Below are 15,124 nucleotides of genomic sequence, written 5' to 3'. Positions count from 1 at the left end.
GACCGAAAACAATATATTTTTTACATATTTATACAAAAATTTTGATATGAAGTTAATGCCTTCCCTATTCTCCACATTACCTCATAATTTTATGTTAGTTAAATTTGTTCAAAAATTGCCATAATAGAAACTAAAAACTAAAATTATGTACACATAGGTAATATTTGAGTAGCTATTTACGGTAAAAGAAATTTCGTTACGTAGCGTATGGTAATTAGAATAAATCATTTTTACTCGCATACTTAACCTTTTTGGCTCTATTTTAAATTTTTTGCAATTTTTTTGATGGTCACGTTCAATTTCAACTTCCATGCATAATATTTATATTTATATACATATTTATATTGAAAATGTCCTTTCAATATTATAGAAAATAATATTGATTACGCTAGCTATATACAATGCTGATAAGGAGATTGATTTTTATATAAAGACGATCCAGGAAAACAATAAATAATATTATATTTGAATTGAAAAGGTCATAATAAGATTTTCTTTTTTTAATTTTTCTTCTTATATATACTTGAGTTATAAGTAATAGATGTAGAAATAGCCATCAATACCCTGGTTTCTTAGAATACTACAACTTACTGCATTTGAACGTGATTTATTTTATAACATTCCTATTTAAGTGTGTATATAAAATGCAAAATATTATTACAATATTTTCTTTTTTATTAATAAACTCTATGGATAAAAGATTAAAGAGAAAAAAAAATATTTTAGATTACGCATTCATATAGCTTTCACAATAGTTTAAATAACAAAATCTCATTTAATAAAATCCTTAAAAGGATAAAATTATTTTTTTGTTCTCCCTTTTTTTATATTCGAAATAAAAGAGGAGATTTTTGTATCAGGTCTTACTAATTAGAGAGTTTTCATTTTGATTTATATAACAGAGTAGGTAATAGGATTTTTAAAATTTAAATTGCCAAGTCAATATTGAGAATTATGACTAAATTGTCAAAATTATTGACATCCAAATGTCAAAGTTTTTAATTATTTTTTCGAATATCAAAATTTTAGATTATTTTCCGGAATGAAATACATAATCAGAAAATTTTTAAAATTGCATCAAATATAAGATATAAAATTATAAAAATTTTCTTTTTGTCGCCATGCCGGCTTTAGCATGGGGAAGGCCGAGATTCTTTGGGTCGCATTTCTTTCTGCGAACAACGGTTCTGGCAAATGTAAACCAGTTTATAAAGAACTTATGCTAGTTTACGTGTGGGTGGAAAAATGGAGATCCAGCGACATCATAACAATATCATAACATGGCTGAAGTGTATCATTTGATAGCCGTTTCAACCTAGTCTAATCTAAATAAAGGTATGTATGTAAATATTTAAAGAATTAATTTAATATTTGAATTAATTTAATATTTGAATACCGTAAATAATTTTAAAAAATTAAAATTTATACATTACTTTAATAAACATATAGATTTGAAAATTCACGCTATATGGCAATGAAACCTATGGCTACTCAAAAAGAAAAACATAGCGAAATTGAAGGTTTTCATAAATAAGTGCCACCGGATCATATGTAGAGTGTTCTGGCCAAATACAATATCAAACATAACTTGTGATCAGTATGCGAACAGGAGCCAATAGAAAAACAAATTAAGAGAAGAAAATGCAGATGGTTCGAACACATTCTAGGAAGGCTTGAATACTCGATAGCAAGACAGACAATAGAATGGAACTCTCAATGATCAAGAAGTGTACAAAAACCAAGAAATACTTGAAAAAGAAGTGTGTTGAAAGAAATTGAAGAAGTAGGAAAAACATGGGCCCAGTTTAAAAATAGAGAAATGCCCAAAATAGAGAAATATGGAAGGGCTTTGCGGAAGCTCTACACTTCTAATAGGTATAATAAAGGAAAAAAAAAATAATGCGAATATAAATTTAGATTTAGATGCGAATATAAATTAGATGATTTAAGCGTAATAAGAAAATGAGTTACTATACTTTGTTGCATTTTACAACAATATATGCAATACAAATTATATGCCGCATCTACACAGAAAGGCTACATATTCATTTAGAAAATAGTATACATTACCACTAAAACTGTTCATTAAAAGTAAGCTTACACATTTGTATATAGCATCTCATGATAACCATTAACCCCATCTGCATGCAACAGGATAAGATAATATTGGAATGCAATAATTTTCATATCACTTACACTAGTACTTCCTCTAGCACTAGCCCATATGCGAATTTAATTGAATAAAATAAATAAAACGAAATTAACCCGACGGACAAACCATATAAATTTTTCATATTATTGAAAAAATCAAACAATTTTTTAAAAGATTTATCAAAAATCATAATAAAATTCTAGCTAGCTACATATATGTATAAATTTTATACAGAATATAAAAAAATTAAAAATACTTTTAAGAATTATTTTTTGAAAATTTTTAAAGAATTTTCATAATTTTGAATAAATAAAATAAAATTTATTCTCTAAAAGAACGAGTAGAATAAATTTTATTGTTATTACATACATATATACTCGTAGGTACATAATAATTATATATACGCAAATATGGTGTCATAGACTATAACTTTATTCTACTACAATTGAATTTTTTTAAGTTAGCCGAATTAAAATTGATGCAAAATTAATTTTGATTTCTTAAAAAATCAATTGAATTTTCGGATTTTGTTTATACTGTTTATTATAGAATGTTAATTAAACTTTGTGACCAAATATAAAATGCTTAAAATTGTTGAATAATTTTGATTTTCAAATGCAATCTTTTAATTGAAAATTGTTGATAGTTATTATGAATTACTGAATTTGGTTCCTTAAATAAAATTTTTTTGTTATGAATCTAACCACTTACTAAGTGTTATTTAATGTTATTCGAATTCCTTTTAAAATGACATACAAAAAATTCACAATAGAAAAATGTCAAATTTTTAATTGTGGACAATTTGACAATGGTAAAATTGGACTTGTGCATTTCAATATTATATTATTTTAGATAAAATTTATAATGGGCTTACTATTTAAAGTAACTTATAATGAAGACTAAATACGCGGGTTGTATTACCGCCGGATATCGTCATTCTGCGCTTATTTTACATGTTATTGCTTTGAATTGAGAATTTTTAAAGTGAGCCGAAATTAAGTTTAGAATTGACAATTAAACAACTTATGGGTAGGCATCAAGCATGATATTACATCTTTCTTCTAGAGTTCAAAATTTGTATATATTTATTTCTTAATTTCTGAAAAAATCCTTATAACCTTTGCGGTTAAATTGTTTAATTTTTATTATGTTTTCCAAATATACTAATAATATTATTGATTTTTTTTTTGTAATCAATTTTTTTTTCTATTATTATTGGAACTTTTAAATTTATTCCGATGACACCTTGAAGCATTGTTCCTACTCGTTTTTCTTTCATCCTACACCAACATACTCTTTGTATGGCATACAGAATTTGTTAATTTTTAAAAAGTAATAACACACTCTTTGTATATAACATAGAAAACTAGTTAATTTTAAAAAATTGTACAAAGTCTTAGAAAAGTAATATACGAGTACATAGTTGTAAGTTAACAATTTTAATTATACAAAAATATTCACACATTTATATACATTCATTTGTAATGCATATATATATATATTTAAGAATATAATTTTATTATATTTTGTTATAAACCCAATGCAGTTTACTTCCTGTATACCAAAAGAATTCAATTATTTGATTATTTGTATTAATTTGAACCGGAAAATGATTTTAATTGAAATTCGATATTGAAAATTTGGAATTAAAATATTGTAAAAAACCGGAAACAAAAATAAAAAAAAATATATTTGTTAAATTATAATATAGAAATTGGTATTTAAATTAGAAAAAATATTTATTCGAATCAGCTTAAAAAATAATAAAATTAAAAATAACGAAAGTTAAAAAAAATTCGGAAAAAAATTTGGAAAAAAACTGGATATAAAACAAAACAATTTCTAATAGTAAAGAATTTCCGGGACTTGAACAAAATGTTAAGTGATCGAAAAGTCAGTAATTATTTTTTGTCCTCCCAATTTTATTAAATTTATATACAAAAAAATTTAAATAAAAATTCAAATTCCATTTTATATTCTAGTTGCGGACATTAATTCAATTTTCATAAATTTGGGCTTACGTACATCGTTAACTTAAGGATAAAACCTGCACTCTAATGAAGAAAATGTTGCCTGCGAGTTTGACAAACTGAATCCAGTGTTTGTATATACAAAAATTAATATTTTTAATTAAAAAAATGTTATTGTTTAATTTTAATTTTTAGGTCTAAATATTTTCTTGGAAAATTGAAGCATTTGCAATAAATTGGCAGTTCTACTGCACTACTAATTGTATCATATAAAGAGAATTCAAAGGCTTATGGAATTTGAGATTCAAGTCGTACATACATTTAAGATTGAAATATTGATAATTATTGGTAATAAAATTAAATGACTTTAAATAATGCACCTTCTTGGTTTAAGGTTTAAGTAAAATAGTGTATAATTCCTAAATAGAGCTATATAGATGAGGCAAATAATAAGGCAATACAGTATAGATGAAAATATTTTTAATTAAATATTCTTCCAGTAAAATTTTAAATATTTTTTTTTTTAATTAATATTCATCTTTTGAGTAAAAAATATTATTAATATAAAATTTTATAAATCAAATTCTAATTCAAACAAAGCTCTTATATTATAGTTGTTTAAATAATAAATTTAATAATTATAATACTTAATTAATTATAAAATATACTTACAAAAATCAAAAATATTATAGTCTTAAATCAGGAAATTCTTCGTTCTCAATCAAATTCCTCAAATATACAATTTGAAATTTTTGAATCCTTCTTAAAATGCTTCTTATATATAGCTATATAGTCTTGATATCTTGATAACACCGTCGGAATGAATATTTTTATTGAAATTTCAAATTTTTAAAGATATTAAAAAAATTATTTCAATATTATTAAGAAATTTTTAAAAACAAAATAAATTCACTATTTTTACTGTTATCTTAACACTTTCCTTTCTTTTAAATTTTTTTTACCGTTATTACAAAATTCAACCTTTATATTTTGTGTAATATTTTATTCACTTTGTATATTTGTATGTATGTTATTATATTAATGTTGATTTTTTTTTAATTTTATTTCAATAAAATTTTAATAACTGCACATAACAATAAAAATAATTATTAATTTTTTTAATATTTTCTTATTTCCAAAATTATTACAGTTATTTTCCTTCTTCCGCTCTTAAAATTTCGGTTTAAATTTGTTTTTTCTTTTATTATTACAATTAATTATGAATAATAATTAATAATTTCATTTACAATTTCTCAGTTATCTCTTGTTTGGTAATTTTAATCGTATTCTGGGCTATTATTTTATGTAGGAATAGAAAGGGAAAAATAAAAAAAATTTTATTTTCCAAATTTTTACCAAAAAAAATAATTTTTATTTTTGTAAATAATTTTTTTGCTTTCAATTAAATTTTCCAAGCTAACTTAAAACAAAAAAAATTTCTATTTATTTTCCTTTTTTTTTAAATATTGTCAACTGTTCCGTTGATGATTCAAACTTAATGTGACAAAGCTTTTCAAAAATCAACTGTATTTATATGTTTATCTCTTAATTTTTTATATTATATATAATTGTATATGTGTATACATTGGATTTATTTTGTATACCTACATGATATGAATTGGCATACTCTATAAATCTTTTATATTATAAACATGCAAATGTATATATGTATATAGGTACCTAAAATGTAAAGGACAACACAAGATATTAAAGAATAACAGTAAAAGAAGTGAAAGAAAAAATTTCTTTCAAGCATATTACACTTATATAAGTTTTAACTATAATTCTTTAACATTATATGGACATATACCAAGTATATAATATATTTGTATGTATATAAATAACATTACATATAATTTTCAATGCGAGTATAATACATGCACAAAGAACATATGGTTTGAAATTTCATTCTGTATTATTTTATTTAAACATATCGGGATTGAGAAAAAATAAAAAATAAATTTGAATTTTTCAATTTACATAATTTAAAATTGTGAAATGATCAATTTTATTAAAATTTTAACCTCAAAATTGTAACTGTCCGAATTCAAATCATAATCCTCATTTTTTCCAATTGAACACATCACATTTCCAATAATACTCGTATTGTTCTCTTTTTCAATTGGATCTTTGCATTTTTTTCTCAAAATACCACTGGAATTTATCACCTCCAAAAAAAAAACTGCAATTTTGTGTGTCTATCATTTGACTATCAAGTTATACAAATATATGATTGTCAGTCACTTTTTCTTCATTTGGCGAGTAAAATAGTGTGATACACCCTAAAGCTATAGATTTTCTATATTATAATTTAATTAATGACAATTTTGTATGAAGTCATGAAAATATTCAATTAATTTTTATAATAATTACATATAATTTATTTAATATATGTACTAATTTTCCATTAAGAAATCAATTTCATACATAAAATTGAATTAAAATCAATTTGAATTATTAAATTGATATTTATTATTTCGAACATCAAGTTCGAAATTGATATTGTGAGAATCTAACTGAACTTTTATCAAATATCTAAAAAGAAAATTTTTAAATAATTATTCTTAAAAACAATAAATTAAAGTGAAAATTTTAAATATACTAGCTTAACTAATATTTGTTATAAGAAAATACGTCATGAACAATTGATTTTTATTATAAAATCAATGAATAAATTAGTTTTAAAATATTTTTATTTTAAAACGGAAATATACAAGCAAAAATGGTAAAATTTCAGTTTATGCAATTCTTTTTTTAAATTATTGGATGAGCTTTTATTTTACCTGAAAAAATTTTTTTTATATGCTTAAAAATAATATAATGAAATCGTCCAAAAACAAATTGGAAATCAATATTTTATATAAAAAAAAAACAAACATAACATTGAATACCTAATGTTACACACTCTGTAAATTATTTTCTGTTATACATAAACACATACACATACACAAATCTGTTATAATGGAAAATATTTTGTTTTGTGTACCTATAAAAATATTTCTTTTATTACAGTTTCATTCATATCCTATACTAATACACAATATTAAGCAAATACACACATATCCAAAAATGTATAGAGGAAAATTATTGTTTGAATGTGTTATATAAAATTATAACGGTTTGAATCCTATAACGGTATAAATTTTTATAATTTTTTATGGAAATTTTTTTTTAATTCGATTTTTTTTTCTAATCAAAATTTTTTGTTTTTTAGGAAAAATACGTGTTGATTCAAAGCTTTTTTCATATATGCCGGTATGAAGTATAACAGTGGAAAATGTTAACAATAAGAAGTAAACATGATAAACTTTACATATTATATTTGTACTTAACCGTAAACTTTTATATGTAGATGTTAAGTTTATTGTATAAGTACTACTTTGTCTATATGAAATGTTTCTTTAATTAAAAGAACTTTTGGTATAGATGATCCCTTCAATTTTTATATTCCAAATTTCTTTTTTAAATTTTAATTGAATTCGGCTTCATGTTTTTAAATATGCATTTGCTCAATAATAACTGATTAAAATAACGGATTAAGCGGATATTTGCTAAGGAACAGCAATAATATTATTTAAATTATTATTATTAATGGAACTTGCGCTTAATCAACAAAATTTTCATTAAATTTATATTTATTTTGTAACTATTATAACATAAATATGTAAAATAATTTTGTAAGAGTTTCTCTAAATATTTCATTTGAAACCTTTAACAAAATTAAATTTTTTTCTTAATTTATGTTACTTTTAACCAGCACGGTTTAATGTTCAACCAGCACGGCTTTGAAGCACGGTCTAACTGAAACGTACAAACATAACTTTTACATTTAATATTAATTGACAATAGCACTACTGAGGCTGTAATCGATTCAGTAGTTGTTAAAAAATTTGTTTGTGTTGCATTCTGGTGTAATTGTAAACTTTGTAAAATAAATTTATTCTACAAATTTGATTTAATTTAGTAGCTATAGCCAAAATTTTAATGTAGGAGTTATTGCCAAATATAATTTAGTAAGTTATTGTGCTTAATTATTATTACTTAATTCTATTATTTGAATGAGAATTATTGTCTTTAGGCTATACCAGTTTAAAGTAAGAACTAAGTTGTATTAAAAAATTTTTGTACTTACAAACAAAAACACAAATCCTCAATCTATAATTGTAAAAGTGAATTGAATTAAAATATTATAGAAAGGTGCAAAGGGGGTCCATATTTTAAATACAAGTTTTTATTATCATTTATTTCATAATTTGTATTACACCTTATATTACGATATTATTTATAATATAATAATCATTAATGAGTAGAGCATTGAAGTTTAAACGATTAACAACAATTAAAATATAAAAGAATTAAAAAATCTAGGTCAACAGGAAAATGACAATATTAACAAGAATAGTTGGATAGAATGGAAAAAAAAAGAAAATTATTAAAATAAATACCACACTCACATTTTAAACATCCTTTTCATTACAAAAAAAAAAAACTTGATCAAAATTATTAAAAAGTTGAGTACATCAGAATCAGATTTCTTTTTCTTTTATTACGTAATTAAAGGAATTTTTGCAATTTTTCAACAAAAAACAAAAAAATAGCATTATACATACACATAATTTCAAGAATATAAAATTAAAAATAATTTCCTTGTTTCCTTAACAGGAAAATAAAATGCAATTTATTCTTATATGAATTAAATTCATAATAAATTATCCTTTTAAAAGTTCCTCCTTGCAAAAAGGTACGCTTTTTAAAAAAGTTTTCTTAGATTCGGTATGAAAATTATGCAAATAATATTAATATTTTTAAAACATTTATATAAAAACTGGTATATTCACATGTGAAAATAAGTGTACATACATATGTACACATATATGTGTACTATTTATTAATTCACGTATGAAAATATTAAGGCATCAAAAGTACATTGTAACAATTTCAAAATCTGCTATCTATGCGGAAGTTTACGAAGAATGTACAAAAAAAAAGGGCAGATTTGCTGTTTTATACTTTCTAACTTTGTTTACTGCATTCTAGATTATTTTTAAAATTCATTTTGTGCGTAAAGGGCCCTAGTAATTTTAATTTACTTTGAGATAATCACTTAAAATATAAAAGCCATGAAAAAAATTAATTAATTGGTATTGAAAAATTATTAGCAAATTGAATAGAGCTAGAAAATGAATGATAAAAAAGCGATTGGTGTTCATTTTCAGTTGGTCCTGGTATTTTCATTATTATTTTTGTCTTAAACTTAAAATTTTTCTAAGAAAGAATTTTAAATGGGTAAAATTATTTTAAATTATTATTTTTTTCTCTTATTCTTTCTCCCTTATACAAAATAAATGAATTTTTATACTAAATATAAATTTAATAATATACTCGTACTTACATCTTGATTTGTTTTTGATAAAAATAATTTTTAAATCAAACTAAAATATGTGATGTCTTATTTGGTTACATAAATCTTCTTTGAATAACTCTTCTGTTGATTGTCTTCTTAGAATACAAATATGAAATTTTAAGTTTGTCTAAAAATAAAGAAAATATTGAGAAACGAAAAATAAAATTTTATTTAATTCAGTTAAATAACCGCAACCACACAGTAAAAATATATTTTCCATTATATAGGTACAAATATAATACATATGCATGTAAGTATGTATTTTTTATCAAAAAATTAAGCAATTATAAAAAAAAAAATAAATAAATTTCGGAAACTATAGATAGGTAGGTACCTACATAAGTAAATCCTTTTTATTAACATTATGTATTTCAAATATTAAATATTATTCAATGTTATGGAGAGGTCAAGGTTAAATTAAAACTATAAATTACTGAAAATTTTAGCATGTAATACATACACACATCCATACGAAATATAAAGATACTACAAAGTATAATCCGGCAAGATAAACTTGTTGATTTTGTTTAATAAAAAAAATCATATACTTTTGTATGTGTTATGTAACGTACTCGTATGGATGTAGGTATACCTACCTAAATATACATACATATTTGCCTGGACAAAATAGTAATAGCAAATAAAATTGAAAATATCAAATAATTATTAAATTAAATAGGTAATTAGGTATTCATAGATGAATTTTTATATATGTACAGCATAAATTTTTTTAAAAATACGGACATCTCATTAAATTTAATAACATAAACCGCCACTTTGAATTTCAATCCAGTCTTTATTGTAAAAGGAACCCTTATCAGCTATGTATGTATCTTTCGTTTCAAGTGTTTTTGTGTTTTTCTTTTTTTCAAAGTTTTAAGTTCAGTCAATCTTAATATTATAAATTCCTAATAATTTTGCTTTCCATTTATTAAAAATTTTTTTTAAATTATTCATTTTTGAATTCAACTTTAAAGTTTGATAAATTAATAGAATATTGGAAATTTAGTTATAGATTTGTGAACATAGATTTTTATCATACATATGTATGTTTGAACTGCAGATAAATGATAGCACAGTTTTAGATTTAACAGCAGAATTTCAAAGTTTGAATCATTGAATTTCAAAGTTCATCTCTATAGGAATCTACCTATGTATGTATACATGCATATGCATAGTTCTTGGGGCTAACGATCAAAATATTTCGTTTTTAGTTGTATAATATAATAAATGAACAAACCTTACCATACTCCTGTTTATCTGCCTTACAGGCACTACATTAATACTTTTTTTCCTTAATCCTTGTCTTCTAATTAAATTTTAATTATTTCTTTTGAATCTTTCATGAAATTCATGGACACTTCACATTTGATTGATTTTTATTCATATTTTGATTAACATTTGATGACTACGTAGATATGGGTGTATGTACAAAATTATAAATGCGAAAATAACTGTAAATTTATCCAAGAATATCAGTTACAGTAATTATTGATTTTGAATGATTGAGCGACGTGCAAATTGTGCTATACATTGAATATTCAATGAAAATTATAAATTAAATAAGTACTATTACGTTAGATATGTATATTAATGGTCAGATTTGTATTAATTTACAATTTAATGATACTGTAAACAACTTTATTTCAAAATCTCCGTATTCAATTTAATATGTACAGTGCAGCTTGCTTGTAATTTACTCCTCGTTATACTTCAAGATAAGTAAAGTACATACCTACACACCTATGTACTTGCTTTTGATTTTTATTATTAAGAGTGTCAAGCATTAGAAAGACAATTGTTTTATATTCAACAATGTTCCAATACGACATCTAGGTTCTAAAAGTAAAGATAATCAGAAAACAAAACTTGGTATTTATTATGGCATATGTCATATATTTCAGGATTTCCCGCTTAAAAATTCGCGCAAAATCAAACTTCAAAATATTAAAAGACAGATGAAATTGTTTGTTGTAGGATAAAAACCATAAAAACTCCATAGCAGGCGAATAAATAATCATCATCTTAAATTATATATGTATTTTTAACTAACTGAAGATTTTATTTTGTGTTTTAAAATGGATGTAGCTGATACACAAGTAGGACAGCTCCGTGTTAAGGATGATGTTGGTATAAGATGCCAAAAGTTGTTTCAAGATTTCTTAGAAGAGTATGTCCAATGATATTATGCACACATTTCATATTCTAAAAAATATGTTTTATAGATTCAAAGAGGATGGTGAAATTAAATATATCAAACCAGTTATGGATTTAGAATCTCCAGATCGGTGTACTTTAGAAGTTAGTTTTGAAGATGTAGAAAAATACAATCAAAATTTAGCTACTACTATAATCGAAGAATATTACAGGTAATGTTGAACTCATAACACGATTATTGTTTTCTACATTTTTATATTTTAGGATTTATCCATATATTTGCCAAGCCGTATCAAACTTCGCAAAAGACAGAATTGGATTAAAAAAAGAAAAAGATTGTTATATTTCATTTGCTGAAGTACCAACTCGACATAAGGTCCGAGATATGACAACAGCTAAAATTGGTACACTTATCAGAATATCCGGTCAAGTAGTAAGAACTCATCCAGTACATCCGGAATTGGTTTTTGGTACTTTTATATGTTTGGATTGCCAAACGGAAATTCGTGGAGTTGAACAGCAATTTAAATTTACAAATCCAGCGATATGTCGCAATCCTGTTTGTGCAAATAGAAGACGTTTTAGTTTAGATGTTGAAAAAAGTTTGTTTATTGATTTCCAAAAAATTCGAATACAAGAAACTCAAGCTGAGTTACCACGGGGTTGTATACCACGTTCAGTTGAAATAATTTTACGCGCAGAATTAGTTGAAACCGTGCAAGCTGGTGATCGATATGACTTCACCGGTACATTAATTGTAATACCTGATGTTGGAGCGTTAAATATGCCAGGTGCTAAAGCTGAACCTGGTGCACGTCATAAACGGGGTGACCAAAGTGAAGGTATTCGAGGTTTAAAAGCGTTAGGTGTAAGAGATTTAAACTACAGAATGGCATTTTTGGCGTGTAGCGTTCATGTTACAACGTCAAGATTTGGTGGAACTGATTTGCCTATGAACGAGGTAACAGCTGAAGATATGAAAAAACAAATGACAGATGCCGAATGGAATAGAGTTTATGAAATGTCAAGAGATAAAAATTTGTACCAAAATTTAATTGTTAGCTTGTTTCCATCAATATATGGGAATGATGAAGTAAAGCGTGGAATTTTACTACAATTATTTGGTGGAGTTGGAAAAACTACTCTTGAAAGTGAGTATTGTATTGAGTATGTGAAGTTATGTATAATGTATAAATTTGTAAATTTGTCAATATTGATTAAGTGGGGGTATAGCTCAGTGGTAGAGCATTCGACTGCAGATCGAGAGGTCCCCGGTTCAAACCCGGGTGCCCCCTGTTTTTTTTTTTTTTTAAGGTAATAAATAATTGTATTTGTACTAACGTCTACTTAGACTCTTATAGTTAGTAATTCAACTTAAACTAGTTGTATACTCAATTTATTTAGTTATATTTAAAAAAAAATTCAAAATTTGAACTAATATAGAATACCAAGTGCTGTTTGGTTTCTGCTTTTTTGTGCATAAATTTTATATGAAGAAATTTTATTTACAAGCTACTTAAACTTCTTAAAATTTTAATTTTCATTCAAATACTGCTTAGATAATATTTAAGTTTACTTGTATAGATTTTTTTATGAAAGTCAATTGGTATAAATTTTTATTTAGTTATTTTTTTTTTTGTGATTTTTTTGTAGTAAATTCAGATTTGCGAAATAGTTTGGCAATGATAGGATTTAGTAAATTATTAATATTTTATATTTGGCTCTAAATTATATATGTGGGGGTATAGCTCAGTGGTAGAGCATTCGACTGCAGATCGAGAGGTCCCCGGTTCAAACCCGGGTGCCCCCTAATATTTTTTATTTCCATTAAAATGTAAATTTTATTTATGTACACATGTAAATTTTATTTATTATTTTTACAAAAATTATAAAATTTAATTATTTTTTAGAAACCACTTTACGAGGTGATATTAATGTTTGCATTGTTGGAGATCCTAGTACTGCTAAATCACAATTCTTGAAACAGGTTGCAGACTTTTCACCTAGAGCAGTGTATACTTCTGGAAAAGCATCATCTGCGGCGGGGTTAACAGCTGCTGTTGTTCGGGATGAAGAAAGTTTTGATTTCGTAATAGAGGCTGGTGCCTTAATGTTAGCTGATAATGGTATTTGTTGTATTGATGAATTTGATAAAATGGACCCCCGTGATCAAGTTGCTATACATGAAGCTATGGAACAACAAACAATTTCAATAGCTAAAGCCGGTGTACGAGCCACATTAAACGCAAGAACATCAATTCTGGCAGCTGCAAACCCTATAAATGGTAGATACGATAGATCAAAATCCCTTCAACAGAATATTCAGTTATCAGCACCAATTATGTCAAGATTTGATTTATTCTTTATTTTGGTAGATGAGTGTAATGAAGTTGTAGATTACGCAATTGCTCGTAAAATTGTTGATTTACATTCAAATAACGAAGATACTGTTGAAAGATTTTATTCGCGGGAGGAAGTTTTGAGATACATAACATTTGCTAGGCAATTCAAACCAGTTATAAATGAACAAGCTTTAAAATTATTGGTAGAAAATTATGTTCATTTGAGACAACGTGACACTGGAACATCCGGACGTAGCACATGGCGAATAACCGTTAGACAATTGGAAAGTATGATTCGTTTAAGTGAAGCTATGGCTAAAATGGAATGTGCTAATGAGGTATCTGAAAAGCATGTAAAAGAAGCTTTCAGGTTGTTGAATAAATCAATAATTCGGGTTGAACAACCTGACATACATTTGGAAGATGATGAGATTGATGAGGAATTAGAAAATATGGATATTGACGAGCCTGAAAATTCTGAGGATATCGAAAACCGACCACAAAATGGGCAAAATGGATATGATGAAATGCAAGGTTTGCAAAAGAAAAAACTCACATTAAGTTTTGAAGATTATAAAAATTTATCAAACATGTTGGTTATTCATATGCGAAACGAAGAAAGTCGTTGTGAAATCGATGGATTTGATAGTGGTATAAGGAGAAATGATGTAATAAACTGGTATCTGGAACAAGTTTCCGATCAAATTGACACAGAAGAAGAACTAATTTCAAGGAAAACTTTAATCGAAAAAGTTATAGATCGTCTTATTTACCATGATCAAGTAATAATTCCTCTAAAAACGACAGGTTTAAAATCACAAACAAAAGCTTCAACTGAAAGCACAGAAGAAGAGGAAGAAGATCCTTTATTGGTAGTTCACCCTAATTATATCGTAGAATAAGAATTTATGAATTTAAAATCTATAAAGTTCAATTTTTTTTTATAAAGTTAAGAAGTTTTTATTTTATACCAATACAGTACAATAAAAAGTTTGTAAAAGTTAAAAAATAATACCCATTTAAGGTTTTTTTAGTTCTTTGGTGTGCTGAAGTTAATTGACCACAAAATGGAAATGTTGGAAATCAAAGTTTGCATCAT

The 15,124-nt window shown here is 24.9% G+C and overlaps 2 protein-coding genes and 2 non-coding genes across 4 annotated transcripts in view; 3 read left to right on the top strand and 1 right to left on the bottom strand.

Moving 5' to 3' along the window:
• Positions 1-5,421, bottom strand: part of LOC129616013 (short neuropeptide F) — an 87,366-nt gene extending 81,945 nt beyond the window's left edge. Inside the window, exon 1 of the mRNA XM_055531433.1 lies at positions 4,795-5,421. The gene's annotated coding sequence lies outside the window, so the exon portion shown is untranslated. The remainder of the gene's footprint in view (positions 1-4,794) is intronic.
• Positions 5,422-11,480: 6,059 nt separating this feature from the next.
• On the top strand, positions 11,481-15,028 carry LOC129614943 (DNA replication licensing factor Mcm6). Its single transcript, XM_055529928.1, has 4 exons — positions 11,481-11,696; positions 11,752-11,895; positions 11,948-12,834; positions 13,594-15,028. The coding sequence occupies exons 1-4, from the start codon at positions 11,605-11,607 to the stop codon at positions 14,925-14,927; spliced, it is 2,457 nt and encodes an 818-aa protein (XP_055385903.1). The 5' UTR covers positions 11,481-11,604; the 3' UTR covers positions 14,928-15,028.
• On the top strand, positions 12,907-12,978 carry Trnac-gca (transfer RNA cysteine (anticodon GCA)). Its single transcript has one exon. It is a non-coding gene; the product is annotated as a tRNA-Cys (tRNA).
• On the top strand, positions 13,422-13,493 carry Trnac-gca (transfer RNA cysteine (anticodon GCA)). The gene has a single exon. It is a non-coding gene; the product is annotated as a tRNA-Cys (tRNA).
• Positions 15,029-15,124: the final 96 nt, after the last annotated feature.

Source organism: Condylostylus longicornis, unplaced genomic scaffold (genome assembly GCF_029603195.1).
Source record: "Condylostylus longicornis isolate FDR11 unplaced genomic scaffold, ASM2960319v2 ptg000005l, whole genome shotgun sequence".
NCBI classification, from domain to species: domain Eukaryota; kingdom Metazoa; phylum Arthropoda; class Insecta; order Diptera; family Dolichopodidae; genus Condylostylus; species Condylostylus longicornis.
This window is presented reverse-complemented; position numbering and strand designations above follow the sequence as displayed.

Coding starts and splice junctions, on each gene's coding strand:
- LOC129614943 (XM_055529928.1), top strand. CDS start 11,605: ATGGATGTAGCTGATACACAAGTAGGACAGCTCCGTGTTAAGGATGAT. Junction 11,697..11,751: donor TTTCAAGATTTCTTAGAAGA/GTATGTCCAATG, acceptor TATGTTTTATAG/ATTCAAAGAGGATGGTGAAA. Junction 11,896..11,947: donor ATAATCGAAGAATATTACAG/GTAATGTTGAAC, acceptor TTTATATTTTAG/GATTTATCCATATATTTGCC.